This window comes from Lactuca saligna, chromosome 4 (assembly GCF_052625555.1).
Source record: "Lactuca saligna cultivar CGN05327 chromosome 4, ASM5262555v1, whole genome shotgun sequence".
Lineage (NCBI taxonomy): Eukaryota > Viridiplantae > Streptophyta > Magnoliopsida > Asterales > Asteraceae > Lactuca > Lactuca saligna.
This window is the reverse complement of record NC_136420.1, coordinates 73,688,696-73,711,342: the sequence shown is the minus strand read 5'-3', so window position 1 is coordinate 73,711,342 and position 22,647 is coordinate 73,688,696. Positions and strand designations below refer to the sequence as shown.

Below are 22,647 nucleotides of genomic sequence, written 5' to 3'. Positions count from 1 at the left end.
CTTCTCGGGACCACCCCGGCATCGGACCGGAGTACGGAATAAACTGAACATATATACTGCATCGGGTTAACCCCAGCATAAGGCTTTCCCCGACATACTGTAACTACATAAACGGGCTGACATTGGTGCCTTAAACCCGTTCCTACTGAAGGGAAACTCACCTCGTATGTCTGACGGCTGAAACTCTGGGTGAGAAATCTCTGTCTGCTACTCCGACGACTCTCCGACTATAAATTTCCATAAGGATACTTAGTCAAAAACTGATAACTACTCTTAGGGTAAAATGACCATTTTACCCCTGGCTAAGTTAACATCCTGGTTAAAGTCAACTTCCTGGTCAAAGCCAACATCCAGTTCACTCGACTCGCTAAGTTGGTCCGTCAACTCGCCGAGTCCCTATTCTTTCATCTGTCTCCAACCCGACTCTACTCGTCGAGTCTAGCAAGAACTCGACGAGTTCTCCTTCAATCATAACATCGGGAAAATCTTCAACTGACTCGCCGAGTTCCTCCTTGAACTCATCGAGTTCATCTCCATCATATGAGCGTGTCTAGTCTGTGACTCGCCGAGTTGTATGAACAACTCTTCAAGTCCATCTTCATGGGTTGGGAGATTGCCTTGGACTCGCCGAGTGCGTTCATACACTCGCCGAGTCCCATGGTTTCTAGGTCCATAACTACGTCTATTTCGTTGAGCCCTTCTTCTAGACTCATCTAAATCCCTTCTAAACTCAACTGACTCCCTTCGAATCATAAAAAGGTTTGGGAACCAAACCCCTGACCCGTCAAGTCCCAAGGACGACTCGTCGAGTCGACTAATGCCCAAGTCTATAACTCGATTTTTGTTGTGCAAAACTCATCCAAAAGGTAGATATGGGCTCCTAAGGTCGATATAACACGTAAAGCCACAAACTTTACGTGCATGCATGGGACTTTTATGCTCAAAGGACCAAAAATGAGGTTTATTTCATGCATGGGGGTTCTCATGGCCATAAAGATGGCACCTTTATGCCATGAGGTCCCTTTAAGGTTCCAGATCTGAAGGTGTATCAACTTGGTTCGTCCAAGTCCCGTGAATCAAGCTTCTTGGCGCAAAACTCCATAAGAATGACCACAAGGAGATCTAAGAAACTACAAGTCAAGTATGAAGCTTGATTACCAGTAAGTAAAGAGGAGATGATGTTGTTCCTGAATCTGCAACCTTTTCTTGAAGCCTTCCGTCTTCCTCTCCTACATACAAGCTTCAAATTACACAAGATTACTCATAATGACATTAAATAGCTCAAAGATGCTCACAACTGCTTAGGGTTTCGAGGACAGGGCTTAGGGGTGATGGAGGCTGGGGTGGAAGCTTCATAAGTTGTTTAAATAGGGTGCAAACCCTCTAATTTAGGGTTTCACTCAGACAACTCCTACTCGCCGATTCGGTCTTCCGACTCGTCGAGTAGGTCACTTAATCCCCCGACTCAGAGTCGATCCTACTCGACAAGTTGAGCCTCCAACTCGCCGAGTCCAAGGGTAAAAATATGAAGTTTGAATTAAATTTAAATGCGTACCTGAGACCGGGTGTTACAATCATAATGGACCATATATTACGCTTCTTAGCATGTGGTTCTCCAAACCACAATATACTCTAGCTTTAATGTATAACTATAATTAAAATTTACATGGAAACACTATCCATGTATCTTTCTCTTCATTTATAATGAATACACACCCAATTGACATTAATAATCATCTCAATCTATTTGAAAATTTTGCACATGTGTAACAACTTTAAACATAGCTTTCTTTCAAATACTCCGTAGACTGGAATATTTCTCTAGTTCTCTCAAGTACTTTAGAATGTTCTTATAAGTCACACAATAACTTGTTCTCAGATTATACTAGTATCATTCGACATGCTTTAAGGATACGACTCATTTGGCCTTTATCCATAATCATGGCTTATATGATTAATCCAATTGCATCAGCATACGGAATACAATCATATTATCTAGTTGAAAAACATTTTCATTAGGATTTTGCTCAAAATCATGTCATGTGGTATTTGACAAGATGACTCTCTCAGAATCCTTTATTTTAAGCTCTTTTAAGATCCTTGATAATTAATGCAATTTTATTTAATCCTTTAAGTTACCATGATTTATCTATATAGATCTATATTCCAAGAATTAGTATGTCGACTATGTACAGTTCTTATTCTTCTACCAAACCTAAGTTTTAGAAAAACAAAATGAAAACCAAATTCACATACTATCCCAAAACACATGGGTCAATTGCAATTTAATCTATAAAAAATATTAAACAATTGAACGTTTTGAATATAGTTTGTAAAAATTAATTAAAAGAAGTTTTAATTATTAGTCTTTTGAATTAAATTTTTGGGTAAATTACATCAACCGTCCCTCGTACACAAGCCAGAAAGCGTGTTTAGTCCTTATTTTCAAAATTCAACTTGGACTGTCCCTCGTTTGTTTAATGTTTGCATGCTTCGCCCCTGATATGTTGTTTTATTGCAAATTTCATCCATATCAAATCTGAAATGACCATAATGCCCTTTTTATATAATTTCCAATTATTTTTTATTTTTTATTGATATTAGTTATAAATTAATATCTAGAAAAATGTATATCTCCTTATTTCCAAAACCTCACCCTCACAAAAAATATCAAACACCACAATTTTCTTTCCGGGCGGACCACCATCGCCGGACCACCGACTACCAACATCGTCGAAAAACCACCCGCCACCATTTTCGGAGCACCACTCACGACCATTATTTTCCAGAACCATGACATCTCTCTCATCCTCCTTTTCCGATTAGATATCCCTTATTCTCCACTCATCATCTTGTAATCTTCTCCACCATCCAACCATCCTCTTCATTGTGAGTTAGTTTCAACCACCAAGCACAACTGTTGTCCCGTCGACGACCTTCAACAACCAAGAACACATATAAGGGTTTCAAATCGCCGCCTAGGGTTTCGAGATCGACAATCTTCTTCTTTACCTGTGCGTCATCACCTGTAATACATCTCTGTCCTGCTCCTTTTTCGATCGACGATCTCCTTCTTCACCTGTACGCCTAGGGTTTTAGATTCATATAGGGGAAATGTGTGGTTTTATAGCAAGAACTTTGGGCATTTCATGACAGATTTCACTTTGGGGATTTCAGATCAAGCATCACCTCCTCTGATAATCTCTTCTTCTAAATTGTGTAGCAACCATAGTTAAAGTCTGACCGGTGGATTCAGGAGGTTGTTAGATGGTAAGAGGGAGGTTGTACATGGTGTAGGTGAGGCCGATTTTAAGTCGAGTAAAGAGGAAGAGAATAGGTGGTGAGACGAGTCTAGAACCAAAATGAAATGGCAGTGGAAAATCTGTCGGTGATTCTCCTAAGGATTTTGATCGGAGATGGGAAGGTTTCCTGTGAGAGGAAAGGACACTGGGAAAGGGAAGGGGGGGGGGGTACCTGATATATATATATATATATATATATATATATATATATATATATATATATATATATATATATATATATATTTGTTTAATTTAAAAAATGAAAAAACAATAAAAGAAAATTAAAAAAATTATTTTTTAAGGGTAAAATAGTCTTTTTATGTCCAGAGGAATGAACTGTGCAAGTTTTAAACAAACGAGGAACGATCCGAATTAATTTTTTAGAATAGGGACTAAACACGCTTTTGAACATATGTACGAGGGAAGATTGGTGTAATTTACCCTAAATTTTTTTATATAAATATAAAACGTATATAGAGAAAGGGCATTTTAGTCCGTTCCGAATAATTCTTCCCAACGGGGTTAAGCAACGTGAATATTTGTTCATCCTCTCTCGGTCTTCTCTTCCTTTTTTTACTCTCCGGAAATCTCACAGCTACGATGGTTTGCGAGAAGTGTAAGTCCTCTCTCTTTTGATTCTTGATGTCTTACTTTGATTTACCCAATAAATCTAACTGTGTTCCCAATAATCTCAGATAATTTGTTATGTAAAATTCAATTTCGTGTTAAGAATTTTCTAGGGTTTTAATATTTGGGGACGAAATTGAAACAGGTGAGAAGAAATTATCGAAAGTAATTGTGCCAGATAAGTGGAAAGAAGGAGCAAGCAACACCACCGAAGGCGGTGGTCGTAAGATCAACGAAAACAAGCTTCTCTCCAAGAAAAACAGGCAACTTTTTCCTTCGTTCCTTTTTTTTTTCTTTTAAATTATATTTTCAAGATCCCAGAAAACCTACCGATTCATTCAGAACCTCTTATCCTGTTAAGATCAATGTTAGTCAAAGTTCAAAACCCAAAAAACTCATGGTTTCCATTCATAACACCAAATTCTATTTCAATTTTCAACAACATAGATAAGGAATCAGGTAGAATGTATAGGTTTTAGGTATGTGTTAATTGTTATCCATGGGAGTATTGAAAACCTTCAATTTGGTTATTTCTCTAGCTAAGAACATGTTTATTTCTCTAGCTAATTGCTACATTGATGATTATGGCATTATGCTTTCATTATAGAATATAGATATATCTATATATTTTGTAAAATGTGATTATACATATGTGAAAACACTAATTATTTTATTTTATTTGTTTATTTCTTTTAGATGGTCACCATTAGGAACAACCAAGTGCATCATCTGCAAGCAGCAAGTCCACCAAAATGGCAAGTATTGCCATACATGCGCCTACTCCAAAGGTACACTACCCCCCAAAGCTTTCTAGAATTATTTTTAAAACCAAGGGCATTATCGTCTTTTACACATACAAAATATTTAAAGTGTGTCCTTGCCCCTGCTTATCATATCTTTTTTGGTCACGGTACAATGCATATCAAACACAGTATAATGTATAATGTTATCTGTGTAACTGTGTTAGGTTTGGTCATGACATGTGATTCACATTTAATGATTTTTTGGTGTAGGTGTTTGTGCAATGTGTGGAAAACAAGTTCTAGACACCAAGAATTACAAGCAAAGCAATGTGTAATAAAATAAATAATGAAGTTGTTCTTTTGTTTTTGTATGATGGTTGATTTTTGTTTTAGCTAACTTTATCGGTTATATCCTTTTATGATCTTTCATGTAACGATTGTAATGCTGGGTTACATATTACTTAACGGTTTAACACTATTGCTATTTAATCATTTTTCTTACGTTAGTTATTTTTTTGTATTATTTAGTCGTTGACACTTTTTTTGTCGTAAGTTTTTTCGTTTTGTTTTTGTTATATTATGTTTTAACTAACTTTGTTTAACGAAAAATTATCATAAACTTTCTCCGTTGACCATTTTTCAAAGGGTTTTTTTTTCTCTTAGATTAACTACATCATTCTCATCTTTGTGAATTATTTTATAAAGCTTCATCGTCCAATTTGTTATTTTGTACATATATGTTATGTTTTTAAAAAGAAATATTGATTGACAATAACATTTAATGTAATAAATAAGTTATAATACTAGAAATAAAAATATATGATTCTTTTCTTTTTTAAAATAGATATGAAAGTTGTTGGTTTTTATTTAAAAACCGGTTTCTGAAAACACTAAAAATGGTATCGGAAGGTTTAAAATTGTGAATAAACTTAAAACCAGTTTAGTATACCAAGGATAATTTTGCAAAGCATTGAAAGATTAAAACAACAATAGGAAGAAAGAGCTACAACTTTTGAAAATTTTGATACGCTTGAGACGTTGGAAGTTAATGAAGAATATAAATGTAGAAATCTGTCTTAGTTAGAAACACCATCAATTCTTATACTTGATTTGGATGCTAGTCCTTGTATATTTTAGTTGTTCTTAAACCTTAAAGACATATCAAATAGTCTTAAAGCGAAGCAACTAATAAGCACTCAGAAGAGGGGAAAAGTCTTGGAAATCCACCACTTGGAGAAAAAAATGAGAAGTGTACTTTTTTTTTTTTGTTTTGTTTTTTTGGTTTTTTTTTTGTTTTTTTTTTAAATCATATCTCATCTTTATATACTACCACACATGCACTAAAGCACCATATCTTAAACAAGTCAACACGTGTCTCTTTTATGACAAGTATGTGATGTAAGAAGCAAGACCACAAAGAAGCCTGAACATATTAAAGAGGTCTACGGTTTTGTGCAAGAAGTCAAGGATCAAGAGTGTTTTTCACTCAAGTTTCCAACTAACTAGTTACATATTCTAAGTAGATGGTTACTCAAACTACTCAAATAAATATAGATGACATATATAATCATACATTATGAATATAACTAGTTAATATTGTATTTATTATTATTTCTTAAAAATAATAATTTCATTTATGTTGGTAAAATGTTGTTTCCACAAAATAATAATTTTTCCAATCATATACAAGAAATATAAATATTTATCAAGGATCAAGTTATTATAAATAATACATTAACATCAAGTTAAGTTGTTCTAGTGTGATCCTTTAAGATTATATATTATCTAAAAATATCATCCTATAATATTTCTTGATCATAAAGAATTTTTCAAAAGTTACCTAAATTATTATGTTATAGTTTTAAATTTTTAAAAATCATCTCTAATAAATAAATGTTTTTTTGCCGCTAGTAATACTCTCATTCAAATTGCTAAATGTCATTTTTGTGGTTATTTTGATTTTTTATATATATATATCATTTTATGAGTTTTTCGATTTTATGAGATTCCCCATTATATTTTAATGTAAAATTACAATAAATATAGTAATAAATTGATATCAATTTCATTTATGAACTTACATTTTAATTTCAAAATTCTCAAAATTAAAGTTCATTAGTTTCTTATTTATTTAAATTATTTGTTTAAATTTAAAAGATACAAAACATCTCCATTATAATAATTTATTATTTTTCTTATTTTCTTATAAATTCAAAGTTGTTAAATATTTTGATATTTATATTAATTTTTTTTTAATTAACTCATGTAATACTTGAATCTCACAACTAGTTGTTAAGAATAATATATAACCATTACGAGTTTAATATGTGATATTAAAGTTAATAGGAAATGAATTTAGTCAATATAAAATATAAAAATATAAATCTAATAGTAAGAGTAAAATGGGGGATTTTAATTGCACCATAGTGAATATATATATATATATATATATATATATATATATATATATATATATATATATATATATATATATATATATATATATATATATATATATATATATATATATATATAGAAAAATGAATATGTGGTTGTGATATATGTAATGTTACGTATAGAACCATCAAAACTGATTTCATTTTGTTTAAACAACAAAATTTTCTTTCATTGTTAGTTTCTTCCTATTTCCTTTGAATTCATATTATATTTGATTTCGTGATTCATCCTTAAAATCTATCTATTTTGAATGTGTTTTTATTAGACCTCTAGTAGGTTTCATAACTTCCTTCAATACCTATCATATGTGTACTTGTATATTTTTTCTATCCTGGATTATGGAAAGAAGTTTAGTGGGTTTTTTAATGAATAATTTCAATCTTTTAAAGTAGTTTTATGTATTAAATTTCAATTTTGAAACCTACAAGTAGTTGGTAAAATATTCTTATACATGGTTTGTGGTGTACAATTAAACTTATAAAATTCCATAAAACTATATACAAAGCTTAGCATAAACTCTAACAGTGGATGTAAGAAAAGATGGTACAAAGATTTGATTGCATTTAGTTAAAACTACGTAGCTTTTTATGGTTCTATATCTAAAATTAAGTACATAACAGCTACATATTCCCTAAGCCTATATATATATATATATATATATATATATATATATATATATATATATATATATATATATATATATATATATATATATATATATAAAATAAATGTGAGAGTAGAGACTAAAAAGTAAATACATTATGTTTAGACTTTATTTCCCATGACCCATGAATACGATTCTAACTTACGAACCTTAATCTGACGAATGAAACCGAATTTGACTCATGAACCCGCAAACTCGTATAAGTAAACGATTTATGTGGGTTTACCTGTTTATGACTAATCCAAGTTAGGGTTGAGCAAGTCGACAATAATACTTATATGAGTCGTGTCTGGGTTGAGTTTTTATGATCTGTCAACCTGCGACCCAACAACCCAACACGACATGGCCGCCACCCCTAACTCTAGACCCGCGGGGGGGGGGGGGGGGGATATGAGCACCATTCATCAACGGGCCATCTTCATGATTGTTATTGATTAAACTAGCATTTATGAATGAATTTCTTCCCCATTTTGGAAAATAGCAAATTTGTTCAACACATAATCATTCTAGTGTACTTATACATCATGCGTGTTCCATACTAGATAATGTACATTCTGGACACAAGTTTCACAAATACAAAAATACAAGCTTTGGTTAATAATTAGTAACATTCATATCTGAAAACGAATAGTAATAGGCTAATAACATTCATATCTGAAAACGAGTTCATCAAATAGAGTTCACAAAAATAAGCTTTACCAACCTTTTTCTTTACTGTTATATCTTCAAATAATCAACCCCGAACTTTTATCCGCATCAAGAAAGATGTGAACTTTTATCCATATCAAATCGAGTTTACAAAGAAAGATGTGAATTGTTTTGAGTTTTGCTTTAACTAATGAAATTAAAAGTAATTCCCTTCGTGAAAACCATATATTACTTTTCAAAATTAGATTACATTATCTGTAAATGTAATAGCCATGTATAGTTGGGAATTTCGTACGGTGCAACCGAGGAATGTCTAAGTGAACTTCAAACAATTGCATGAAACGTTCAGTTAAGTTTATTGAAATATCGTTCATTTCAACTCGCTCCTCAAGTGTTGCACTCACCCTACGCTCTTCTTGAATTCTTTTCATTAAGTTGAAAAACTATATCTTCGGACATCGTAATCGTGAGGATTCGCATATTATGAAGTGTTAACTTTCTACAATCCTTAATTTCTAAATGTGGTAATGGGATCCCCAATTCTCACAATTGGTATTATATGGTGATAATCATGAATCAATTCTAACGCACTTCTATCAACAAGAACACATTGTCTAACCTAGCGCATAACCCTCCATGTTCTATAACTTCCAGCTTTCTAAAGAAGCATTTCTTAAATAATAATAATAATAATAATAATAATAATAATAATAGTAATAAAACTTGAGTAATGCTAAGTTCAATAGCATATGGTTTGTATTCTACCAACGAGTAGCCTTTTGTCTACTTATGGAAATATGTTTGGACTAAATGAGTACACCTAAAAATTGCATAATAGAGAGAAACATGGTCGGTCCAAACAGTGGGCAACCCGGGCGACCGTCCAGAACTCATGTCTCTAGGGGGCCCAAAAGTTTTTGGATATATAGTGTGTATATATATAAAACAGTTATTACCTAAATGATTTTTAAGGTCTAAAATTGTTTCAAATTTAAACTAGTTCAAAAGATAAACAATTTGGTTTTTTTGTTATTGCTGATTGAACGTATTTATAGTAAAGAACAAATAATATTTTTTTAATCTTTATTATATTTGTCTTTAAAGAGCTTTTTTTTTTTTCTTTTTGTCCCGAACCCCATATACGTTTGGACTGACACTGGAGAGAAAGAAAGGGGATTGTGTTTAACATGTCCCATTCCGATGAAAAACAACCATTTTCTTTTTCTTTTTGTTTAGCATGTTCCTATCAAATAAATTCTTAAGAGAAAAGGGAAAAAAATCATTTGTCAAAGGCGCGTAATGCACCTTCCTAGACGTTCTTTTTTAATTTGAATCAGGTCTCCTCACTTGTCGAAGGCGATTACAAAATCATGGAATAAGAGCTTAACGCAGTTCGGCCCACGGGAACAGATTCATAGGACCGATAAATCTCAGCTCATATCATCCGTTTTAATCCAACTAATCGGCTCTTAGGTGGCAAAATAATGGATGTTGAAGATTTTGATAAAAAAATAATAATAAAAAAAAAACATACAATTCTTTAAAACAATTATATGGTTAAAAAATGAACCTTCTCCTTCTAATACAAATCGTTTCAAAGTCATTCTAAGGATTTCGGACGACAATTATAGTAATTCCTACTTCAAATCATAGTAAGAAATCACATGAAAACTAATCTGCTATCTCGAATTCATGAATACCTTTTGAAATGAAGTTCAAAGGCGGAGTCCATTTTTTCAGAAGTTTCCAAAACAGTACTCGGTAGGAAGTGACATACAAATAAGATCACGTAATTCATGAAAAAACATACAAACACAAGGCATGGGAGCAAACGTAAAAAAATCCATGTACATTAGAATTAGATAAATATTCCCCGTTACATTATCACAAAAACAAACAAAGATCGCCCTTTCGTGACCCATACTTACACGCGACCTATTTATTTTCAAGATTTTACAATCTCTAATTTCTAACATTTGGTTATTATTATTATTATTATTATTATTATTATTATTATTATTATTATTATTATTATAAATGAATAAATAAAAGATGATTTGAGCAGATGATGAAAAATAACAAGCAACACAAAGAGCTAATATCGCTTAGATACAGCACAAGTTGCAAGCAGAATGTTATGTCGCCGCCGTCGCTATTTAAAAACCATGAATTTTGATGTGTTCTTTCTTCACAATGCCAGCCTGGCAAAATCCACATATAAATTACAACAAATCCATGTAACAAAAATAAATGCTTCTAAACTAGCTGTAATAATAACAAAGATTATTACTTGAACGAGAAATGTGGATACGTTCTTCCTTTGATCACCTTGAAGTTGGATAACCTGTAAACATATCCCGTTTGTTATATCTCTCTCATGATTCCACTTGTGGGCATTTTTGTCTTTTACTTAGAGAGAGAGAGAGAGAGAGAGAGAGAGAGAGAGAGAGACCTTGCCAAGTTCAGGGTCTTGAACAACAGTACCATTGCAGCAAAACTCTTTTTTAAGGTCTTTAAGGATCTTGTTGTAGCTGAATTCTTTCTTCAAGCCTTGAACAGTGGTCAGGCTTTTCCTACCATTGCGTTGCTGTATACGTATATGAACGTATTCCTTTGACCCAGCACCTGAGTTCTCAGCATTTGCCTCAGCGAATGGATCTTCATCAATCACAAATCTCACCATTAATATTAATGCTTCCATATATTTTCAAACAACTCATAATCATCAAAAAAACATACCAAAGGCAGTTGGAATCTGGATGTCGAGCTCAGACATTAAACTTGAGTGCTAGAATTGGAGGCCACAACCACGCAAGCAAACAGCCTTCTTCGTGTTGAACAGAAGAACACAACTGAAAACAACACAATTACTCTTAAAACTTCAAATTCAGATGTGTTCAGTCTTCGTTCGTTTCTAATCAATTTCAACAACAGTTTACATGATTAATTCATAATCAAATCATTAGCGTAATTACATCTTAATTTCCGGTAATGATGAAGAAAGATAACGCATCCAAAATCGGATTAGGAAGAAAACATCCGGAAATTGCAGCAAAACGAAAAATCGTTTAATAAAAACTAATTAAAGAAAATGTGAAGATCTGAACGAAGAAACCGATGATCCAACTCAAACATTATTTAACAACGGAATATGATCAAAATCGTTTGCGATTTTCATAATCAACATCTGATTCCGTGACGTGATTGTGGAAGATAAGCATCGTTTGGTTGATCTCATAAAAACGTCATAGAAATTGAAGAGTAATCAAACAAAAAGAGATTTAGAACAACGAATATCATGGAAGAGAGCGAAGAAAAGAAGAAGAATGAAAATTAGATGAAAGGATTACCTGACAGGAACGGAAGAAAGAATCGGCGATCGGAGACGATGGAGATGGAGGAATGGATTGAATGAGGGTAATGTAGAAGCAATTTGGAATGGTGGATGGTTGAGACTCCTGTTTTATATCGGCCACTGTTTTGATTTCCCGGTGGCTTAAAACCACCGCATTCTACGCGATTTCTGTTTGGAGTTGTAAGCTCTACCATTTTTCCAAAAAACCAAGTTAAAAATTTAAATCAAGCCAATTGTTTTAAAAAGAGGCGATAGATTAATTGGTGTTATACAATTTTGACATATTAAAAGACCAAATTAATAAAATTATAGAATTTATAGATTTGACTCATATCGTTTTTTCTTATTTGAGGCAATTTTAGTCTATCCATGGGTGTTTAAGATTTATGAACAATGTTTATTGATTTTTTTTTTTAAACCAATAAATCTAAAAGGTGCTTGAGGAGCTAATAAGCACTTTTAAAAATAGTTACCATCAAAAAATCATTTTTTAAAAGTCATATTTTTTATATTTAAATTAGTTTATAACTTATTAGATTAAAAAAAAACTTCAAAATGAGACGAGTATTTGAGGATGTTCGACCGTACCGTATGTGAGTGTGTGTAAAAGTTCTCCAAAATTGCTACTTTGGTTTACAGGCAATGATATTTGCGCAAACCAACTATCAACGATATCCACCAATTATACACGGTGCATGAAAGCAAGCATGAGTTCCTAAGAATGCTAGGTAGTATCGATTGCATGCATTGGGCTTAAGCATTGTGCCCTAATGCATAGTGTGGTTAGTACATGCAAGACGACCACAAAGAGCCGACGATTGTTCTAGAAACAACCGCATCACATGATCTTTAGATATGACATGCATTCGTTGGTTCAACTAACACAAACAAGGACATCAATGTTCTGAACCAGTTGTCGGTAGTCAACAATATCTACCTTGGAAAGTCATACGATGTACCTTTCAAGCAAACGAGATATCATATAACTGTGGGTTCTATCTTACTGACGGTATATATATCCTACATTTTCTTCTTCTTCTTCTTCTTTTTCTTTTTCTTCTTCTTCTTTTTTTTTTTTTTTTTTTTTTTTGTGAAATCGTTAACATATTTGAACAACGAAAAAGAAAAAAGTTTAAAGAGACACAAGTGTCAGCTAGGAAGGACGTGGAACGGACATTTTGTGTACTCAAGAGGCGTTGGTAAGTACTAACAGTTGGGGCACAGTCATATGAAGTGAAAATGTTGCAACACGCAATGTATGCGTGCATCATATTGCATAATATGATTTTTGAAGATGATAAAAGAGCGATATGCTGATACAATGAAAGCGAAGTTTTGTCAAATGTCTAAGAAGTAGCCGTTGGTACGGAATAGTATAGGGAACCCTTCATGCAGATTTGGTGAAGTACGTTTACACAGCTCATATTCAGCCGCCGACAGAGTATTAGCACAATGATTTGTTTGACGAACCAGATGAGGTTTCGGATATCTTCGTCGAGGGAAAGGATTCCGATGATAATGATGATGATGATGATGATGAGAATGACGATGACGATAATGGTGATGACGAGGACAACGATTTGAATGAGTTATTTTAGTTTTTTAAAATTCAGATATTAATTATGTTTTCTAGGTTATGTTTAATATTTTTTTTCTAGTTTTTTTTTTCTTTTAATATTTTTTTTAGTTTTAATCATGCTTATTTTAATGCATCTTTTTATGTAATCTTTATTTGAATGAAGTGTTTTTAATTTTAATTCATTTTTATGTTTACTAATTATTTTTAAAAATTATATTAAGTTTTTAAATTACGAATCTTAAAAAGAGTGAAAAATGATTTCCTTACACACCATCATGGACGGACGCAATAATACATAGTAGTAGGTGTTATCGGGATGAATATGTGTTGTCGATACATGAAAAATAGTTTAAAAAATCAAAAAATCAAAAAATTTTATACTGCGGCCAGAAAAGTTAGGGGTTGTCAGTACCACAACGGAAACCCCTTAAAACCGTCCCTGTACACCATCGCTTTTGGTGAAAAAAAAAAAATAAGAAAAAATGATGATGTAACAGAGAAAAATAAAAGATTATTTTCCACATATCATCGGGTCTAAGTCTAGGTGTCCATAAACACCCTTTATCTTAAAAGTTATTTAAGAGATGATAGAACCCACTTTAGTTCATATCAAACAAATAAACCAAAAGAAAAAATTCAAATGCAATGAAACCAGTCACGAAAATATAAAATACAAATTGGTATTAAAGAAATGAGGAAATGGTGGAGGTGGAGGTGGCTGAGGAAAAGGTGATAATAGAGGTGGTAAAGGTACCATAGCTATTGTGGTAGGAGGTGGTGGGGAAGTCCATTTTTGTTCATATTTAATTATTTTCTTGTTTATACTATTTATCATTCAATTTGTTAAAATTGTTTTTATATAGTAAGCTGCAAAGTGAATATGTTCGACAAAATGAATGATATTAATAAAAAAATAATAATAAATAATAAATAAACAAAAAAGTAAATACGAACAAAACATGTGAATGCCTATTTATTAGCCCGCTAAGTTATTTTCTCTATTTATTTCTTCGTTTTTTGCTTTACACTTTTTGTTTTGTCTTTTAGAAAGTGAGAAAAGGAGAAATATGTGAATACATTTCCCAATTAAAGTTAGAGCTGGTTACTTATTTGTTATTTTGTTTTTAGTCTATAAATTATGTAGAAAAACTAATATTATTATTATTATTAAGTTATTATTAATTAAAAACAATTATACGTAGGCGTTTGATCTAATGGTATCAATGCTCTTTTAAGTTAAAAGGATATATATTTTTTAGTTAAAGATTAAAAATTTAAGTTCCGACTAATATGATAAAATAATTAGTAAAATAGTTGATGTGTGTGATCTGTTCTAATAAAATATATTTTCTATCCCATATTAATATTCTATTTTTCTTTTTTGATTTGTCAAAATAATAGCATAATACTTAAAACAAATATGTCTTTTAACAAAATACTCATAATTATTAATTAACCTATAATGGAATTAAATGAAACAAAATAATTAAAATTAAATACAATAAAAATGTATGGTTGTTTCATTCAATAAAATTAAAGATAATTAATGTTTTTTTAATTCATTTGTTTTTTATTTGTGAACAATAAATATACAACATAATTAATGTTTTCTTAATTCGTTTGTTTTTTAGAGTTTTTGACAATAATAGAGTGATTGGAAAAAGTATTTACCATTTTAGTGTATTTTCAAAAATATTTACCAAAATAGTTTTTTTTTTCATTTTTTTTATTTTTCAGTTTTCTTTGATATTTTTTATTTTAAATATCCATTTTTTCTCTTTTATTTCACCTTTTTACATTTTGTTAAATAACAAATTTTATTTCAGTTGTTTTTTTTAATCTTTTTTTACTGTTTTTTTTAACTAACAGTTTTCATTATTATTTCTATTTCTTTTATTTTCTTTTTAATTTTAAATATCCGTTATTATTTATAGTATATAAAAAATTTAAAAAGAAAAGCTAAATTCACTTTCATAAGTGTAATTAAGTGGCCCAATTGAGTAATGCTTTTGTTTTATAATATTATATAATATGAATTTGAAGATGTTTGTTATTTTAGTTTTCATATAATTAAACAATGAAATATATTTTCGTAGAAAATCAATAGGCGTAGAGTACGTGTAGAAAGTTTATATTATTCAATATGACATAATGTTTTTTCCTTTAAAATTAAATGAATTTGTTTTTATGTAATTTGCATTAAACAACTAAAAACCAGCATTTAATATAAATTACCGGTTCAACATTGTTCGTTAAAAAACACCACAATTAAAAAATAGAATACATGGCATATTTTATTATCTTGTATCTTTTGTTTATTTATTGTTTTACTCCATTCGTCCAAATAAACCATTAAAATTAATTTTTATTTGTTTTGTATAATTCAGTGTTATGAACTTTTCTTTTTGGTAAAACACTAAATTATGCAACTAGTTACTATATTTTATTTTACTAATTTTATATCAAATTAATTTTGTAATCAATTTCTACAATCATATTGAATTCGCTACCAATTTATTAGTTTTTTTTACCGTATTTATTGCATATTTAAAAATTAAAATATTATTATATACAACATCCTTACATGAAGAAAAAAAAATTATGCCTCCCCTTACACCTACTCTCCGCTTATTGATTTTCTACAAAAAGATATTTCATTGTTTAATTATATGAAAACTAAAATAAAAAACTGTCTTCAAATTTGTATTATATAATATTAGAAACAAAAGCACTACTCAATTGGGCCAGTTAATTATACTTATGAAAGTGAATTTAGCTTTTCTTTTAAATTTTTTTACATACTATAAACGATAATGGATATTTAAAATTAAAAAGAAAAAAAAACAGAAATAAAAATGATAATGAAAACTGTTAGTTAAAAAAATAGTAAAAAAAAAGTTCAAAAAAGCTGAAATAAAAATTGTTATTTAATAAAAGTAAAAAGAGAAATTAAAGAGAAAAAGAATTAGATATTTAAAATAAAAAATATTAAGGAAAACTGAGAAATAAAAAAAATGAAAAACAACACCATTTTAGTAAACATTTTTGAAAGAACACTAAAATAGTAAATACTTTTTTTCAATTACTTTATTATGGTTAAAAACTCTGTTTTTTATTTGTGAACAATAAAGATAGGACGAAAGCATTATAAGGTGAGAAAACTAATGTGGTTGTTAAGTTAATGTTACCTTTAATTAGATTATCTTTAATTAATTATGTTAATGTTTATTGTTGTTGTTACTAAAATTAAATAAATTATATAATCGTTAGAAAACCAAAATATATAAGTTTAGAAAACTAATGTGGTTGTTAAAGTAATGTCATCTTTAATTAGATTATCGGTAATTAATTAGAATACTAATTGTGAGATCATGTATTATATGAGTTAATTTAAAAAAAAAATTAAATATAAAAATCAAAATATTAGAGACTTTTGAATTTATAAGAAAAAAAAATTAATGAAATATTATATATTTTGTATAAACAGGTTTTTTCATTAATTTACTTATCATCAAAGTTTTTTCATTAATTTAATTATTATATTTAAAATATTTTTAACTATTAAATTTAAACAAATAATTTAAATAAACAAACAAAAGAAACTAATGAACGTTAATTTGAGAATTTTGAAATTAAAATGTAAGTTCTTTAATGAAATTGATATCAAATTATTATTATATTTATTGTAATTAACATATTAAAATATCATATGGAATTTAATAAAATAAAAAAACTAATAAAACAACATGTGAAAAATAAATTAATTAAAAATAACCACAAAATTACATTTGACAATTTAAATGAGTGTAAAATATAGCAAAAAAGAACTTTCATTTATTAGAGTAGATTGTTTATCGTTAAATGAGTAAGTTTTTGTCTTTCTGAATATTCTTTTTTGAAAGATAAATTAATTCAAAATAACCACAAAATTACATTTGACAATTTAAATAAGAGTGTAAAATATAGCAAAAAATAAGTTTTGTTTATTAGAGTAGATTGTTTATTGTTAAATGAGTAAGTTTTTGTCTTTCTGAATATTCTTTTTTGAAAAAAAAAAATTAAAAGGAATTATCTGTACAAAGATAAAATATCTTATATAAATCCTCTCTAATAAATGAAGGTTTTTTTATCATTTGTCACACTCTAATTCAATTTGTCAAATGTCATTTTATAATTGTTTTGAATTATTTTTTTCCACATGACATTTTATGAATTTCTATTTTATTAAATTCACATAATATTTAAATGTAATAATTACAATAAATATAATAACAAATTGATATCAATTTTATTAATGAAGCTACCTTTTAATTTCAAAATTCTCAAAAATTAAAGTTTATTAGTTTCTTTTATTTATTTAAATTATTTGTTTAAATTTTAAAAATAAAAACATTTTCATTATAATAATTCATTATTTTTTTATTTTCTCATAAATTCAAAGTTTTAAATATTCTGACATTTATATTTAACTTTTTCTTTTATAAATTAACTCATGTAATATATGAGTCTTACAACTAGTATGATTATAAGAAATAAACTAAAAATATAATTAATAACCCTAAACTACAACACCAAAATTGCAAAATAATGACTTGGAATTCATGAATTATACAGGGAAATAACCTTTAAGTAGGAAAATATTAAATTGGTTTAGTTTTATCTGATGATATCTATTTCTATTATCATATTAGATTGACTCAATAAATATCTAATTGTTATCCAATTTGTATGCCATTACAACCGACAAATAATTATATTTATAATCAATAATCGGATGATAATCGTAGATATTAGGCCGTACGGTATCATATGCGAGGAAGGTCGTGGGAAGAGTCCCGCAGTGCGGAACATCGCACCGTCTATGCGGGGAAGGGGCGCAGGGAGGAGGGTGGGGAGTGGGGATGTCACGTTCTCATTCTTCTTCCTATTGGTTGTTTATTTATTTTATTTTTCCAACGGCTAAATAACTGTTAATATATATATATATATATATATATATATATATATATATATATATATATATATATATATATATATATATATATATATATATATATATATATATATATATATATATAATTTTTTTTCTTTTATCACACTATAAATACCACAACATCCAAACTATTTTTTTTAACACAGACATTCTTATTCTCTCCAAAAAATATTAATCAAAATGTCATCATCTTCATCATCCGATTCGACAATTCTAGACGAGGTTAAGTTTATCGATTCCGTTATGGCGAAAACGGTTGCATACTTTCAAAACCGACTTCAAGAAACATCACGCACACGCTCTAAAACAAGAAAATCGTAGTTGCGTAGAAATCGCGAAGCCGGATACGATCGTCCTATAGAAGATTAGTTTGCAGACAACGTCATCTATGTTGTAAAATTTCGACGTCGGTTCCGGATGAGAAATTAACTATTCTTACGTATTGTTGGCGATTTGGAAGGCCGTTTTCCATACTTCCAATGGAAAATGGATGCGAGATGGATAAAAGGTTTCTCTCCAATTAAAAAATGCACGGATGCAATTTGTCAGATAGCATATGACATGGGCGCAGACAGATGAGACGCGTATTTTAGGATGTCAGAGCTTATCGTGCGAGAGTGTGTGTACAAGTTCTGCAAAGCAATCTGTTTGGTTTATGGGCAACGATATTTGCACAAACCAACTATGAACGATATCCACCAACTTTACACGTTGAATGAAGGCAAGCATGGATTTCCTGGAATGCTTGGTAGTATCGATTGCATGCATTGGGTTAGTCATTATGCCACAACGCATGGCGTTGTCAGTACATGAGAGGCAACCACAAAGAGTCGATGATCGTTCTAGACGCTATCGCATCACATGATCTTTGGATATGGCATGCATTCTGTGGTCTAGCTGGTGCAAACAATGACATTAATGTGCTAGACCAGTCATCGGTATTCAACGATATATCTATCTTGAAAAGTCGCACTATGTACCTTTTCAAGCCAATGAGGTAGTATATAAGTGTGCCTATACTATCTTACTAACGATTTATATCCTTCATTGTTTGTTTTTGTGAAATCGTTTACATGTCCTAACGACCCAAAAAGGAAAAAGTTTAAAGAGGCGCAAGAGTCAGCTAGGAATGATGTGGAGCGAACATTTGGTGTAGTGTAAAGAGGGACAAGGTTATATGAAGTGAAAAGATTACATAACGTAATGTATGCATGTATCATATTGCATAATATGATTCTTAAATACGAATGAAGAGCGATATGTATATACAACGAAAATAAAGTTTTGTCAAATGTCGAAGTAGTCGTTGGTACACAAGAGTATAGGGCGAATAGAAGAGAAGTACACAATCGCAACATTCATCACGCCCTTCGTGCTGATTTGGTGGAGCACATTTATAGGGCTCATATTCACTGATGATTTGTTTGATGAATTAGAAAATGATTCTAATATGTTTGTCGAGAGCAAAGATTCCGATGACGAGAGTAACGTTCGAAAAACATGATAAACACAATGACATCGATGATAAGGACGATGATTCCAGATGACGTATTTAAATTTATTTTTTAAATTCAGATATTAATTATATTTTCTATTTTGTGGTTTGTTTGTGTTTTTTTTTTTTAGTTTTACTTATTTAAATATTAAGTTTAATATAATTTTTATTTTAATTAAACTTAATTTTAATTAAAATTTATGTTTATTATTAATTTAAAAATTATAAATCACAAATATAATTAACTTTAGTTTTAAAAAAGATAATAATGAAAAAGCTTAGGTGAGGAAAAAGAAAAGTAAAGAAAATTTAAATATTAAGTTTAATAATTAATAAAATTCTTCTTTTATTTTTACTTCAATTTTATGTTTATTATTACTAATTTAAAAATTATAAATTATAAAATACTAATCTTATTTAAAAAAAAAAATAGTAAAGAAAAGGATGACCCTAAAAAAATAAAAGAAACTCCCCATCAGGTCTCATAGCTATGCATTATAAGTGGACATAATCCGACAATTAGATAACCCAAAGACAATGAAAATTTAAAATAACATGACTTAATCAACTTCACAGAAAACCAAAGTTTTTTATTCAACAATTATTCACTTCAAACCATCAAACGAGTTTCAATCAACACAAACATTCAAACATAAACAATTCATTCAACAACAACCTTCATAACACCACCAAACCAAATCTTCAATTTCCACCACGAAGACGAAGGACAAGATGAAGAGTCGACTCTTTCTGGATATTATAATCCGCCAAAGTCCGCCCATCCTCCAGCTGTTTTCCGGCGAAGATCAACCGCTGCTGGTCCGGTGGGATCCCCTCCTTGTCCTGAATCTTCGCCTTCACATTGTCAATGGTGTCAGAACTCTCCACCTCCAAAGTAATCGTCTTCCCTGTCAATGTCTTCACGAAAATCTGCATCCCTCCCCTCAACCTCAACACAAGGTGAAGTGTCGACTCCTTCTGGATGTTGTAATCCGCCAAAGTCCGGCCGTCTTCAAGTTGTTTTCCGGCGAAGATCAACCTCTGCTGGTCTGGTGGGATCCCCTCCTTGTCCTGGATCTTCGCCTTAACGTTGTCGATGGTGTCGGAGCTCTCCACCTCCAAAGTAATTGTCTTCCCTGTCAATGTCTTTACGAAAATCTGCATACCACCACGGAGACGGAGGACCAAATGGAGGGTTGACTCCTTCTGGATGTTGTAGTCGGCGAGGGTACGACCGTCTTCTAGCTGTTTTCCGGCGAAGATCAACCTCTGTTGGTCTGGGGGGATTCCTTCCTTGTCCTGGATTTTGGCCTTCACGTTGTCGATGGTGTCGGAGCTCTCCACCTCCAAGGTGATGGTTTTTCCGGTCAATGTTTTCACAAAGATCTGCATGCCACCACGGAGACGGAGGACAAGGTGGAGGGTTGACTCCTTCTGGATGTTGTAGTCGGCGAGGGTACGGCCGTCTTCGAGCTGTTTGCCGGCGAAGATGAGTCTTTGTTGGTCTGGGGGGATACCTTCCTTGTCTTGGATCTTGGCTTTCACGTTATCGATGGTGTCGGAGCTTTCGACCTCGAGAGTGATGGTCTTTCCGGTGAGAGTTTTGACGAATATTTGCATACCTCCACGAAGACGGAGGACAAGGTGGAGGGTGGACTCCTTCTGGATGTTGTAATCGGCCAAAGTCCGCCCGTCTTCGAGTTGCTTTCCGGCGAAGATAAGTCTTTGCTGGTCTGGGGGAATTCCTTCCTTGTCTTGGATTTTTGCCTTGACGTTGTCTATGGTGTCGGAGCTCTCGACCTCGAGAGTGATGGTCTTACCAGTAAGGGTCTTAACGAAGATTTGCATCTGTTTAAAAGCGAAAGAAACAATTATTAGAAAATGGAAACAGTTTGATCATCAATTCATCAACAAACAAAATCATATGGTAACTTGAAACAGAGATCAGATTACAATTCAAAAGCAAATCAACAACTTTATAATCTTAAATTGAACTGAAAAACGAGTTTGATCATGAATTAATTTACAAAAAATCGTCGTTCGAAGCTTTTATACAAGAACACCGATTTTGGAATTGACTTGTTGAAAAACGATCGAAAACACGAAACTATAACAGATCGTTAATAAATTCGATGATCAGATCTAGAAACCATAATTAAAACATATTAAGACACCATTGATCGTGTTAATTACTAGATCGGGTTATATCTAAAATCAAAAGCCACATACCGATCAAAAACTTATGATGATTGAAAACAAACAGATCAAAAACTTCAATCGATTGAAAATAAACTGCTCAAAAACTCAAGAAACATAAAAGAATAAAAAAGATAAGAGATGAAAAAGTACCTTGGGAGAATTAAAGAAGTCAGATAGCTTTGAGATATGATGATTGCAGGATGAAGGAAGAGGATGGATTTGGGGGTGGATTTATAGGATAAGAAAAGGTTTCTTCACGAAAAGGAAGGCTAACGTTACGGGGTTGTTGCATAACAAACGAACAAAAATATTACACGTGTCAACAAAAAGTTGATGAACGGTCTGAAATTAGAGACGTTGGATTCCTATATTTAATCGGTGGCGGTGATTTCTAGGGCTGCCGTCTTCTTTTGGGTTTGGATAATTTCTTTTCTTTGTGTTCCGTCCAAGAAACTTTTAACTTAAATCTTGAGTCGATGATGTATTTGGTTTTGGATTGATATAATTTATAAATTTTATAATTTTAGGAATACAAGATTAGGTTAATCTCTTTGAAAAGTTATAAATAATTAGAGAATAGAGTAT

At 31.0% G+C, this 22,647-nt stretch overlaps 3 protein-coding genes across 3 annotated transcripts; 1 reads left to right on the top strand and 2 right to left on the bottom strand.

Moving 5' to 3' along the window:
• The first annotated feature begins 3,802 nt into the window (after positions 1-3,802).
• LOC145038616 (postsynaptic protein-like protein) lies at positions 3,803-5,178 on the top strand. Its single transcript, XM_078986920.1, has 4 exons — positions 3,803-3,918; positions 4,075-4,192; positions 4,626-4,717; positions 4,943-5,178. Exons 1-4 carry the CDS (start codon positions 3,903-3,905, stop codon positions 5,005-5,007), a joined length of 291 nt encoding a protein of 96 aa, XP_078843046.1. The 5' UTR covers positions 3,803-3,902; the 3' UTR covers positions 5,008-5,178.
• Positions 5,179-10,274: 5,096 nt separating this feature from the next.
• LOC145038615 (protein translation factor SUI1 homolog) lies at positions 10,275-11,986 on the bottom strand. Its single transcript, XM_078986919.1, has 5 exons — positions 11,792-11,986; positions 11,181-11,293; positions 10,894-11,099; positions 10,732-10,785; positions 10,275-10,642 (listed from the first exon to the last, which is right to left on the bottom strand). Exons 2-5 carry the CDS (start codon positions 11,215-11,217, stop codon positions 10,598-10,600), a joined length of 342 nt encoding a protein of 113 aa, XP_078843045.1. The 5' UTR covers positions 11,218-11,293; positions 11,792-11,986; the 3' UTR covers positions 10,275-10,597.
• Positions 11,987-20,432: 8,446 nt separating this feature from the next.
• LOC145042138 (polyubiquitin 4) lies at positions 20,433-22,320 on the bottom strand. The gene is made up of 2 exons (XM_078990518.1): positions 22,213-22,320; positions 20,433-21,711 (listed from the first exon to the last, which is right to left on the bottom strand). The coding sequence occupies exon 2, from the start codon at positions 21,709-21,711 to the stop codon at positions 20,566-20,568; it is 1,146 nt and encodes a 381-aa protein (XP_078846644.1). The 5' UTR covers positions 22,213-22,320; the 3' UTR covers positions 20,433-20,565.
• Positions 22,321-22,647: the final 327 nt, after the last annotated feature.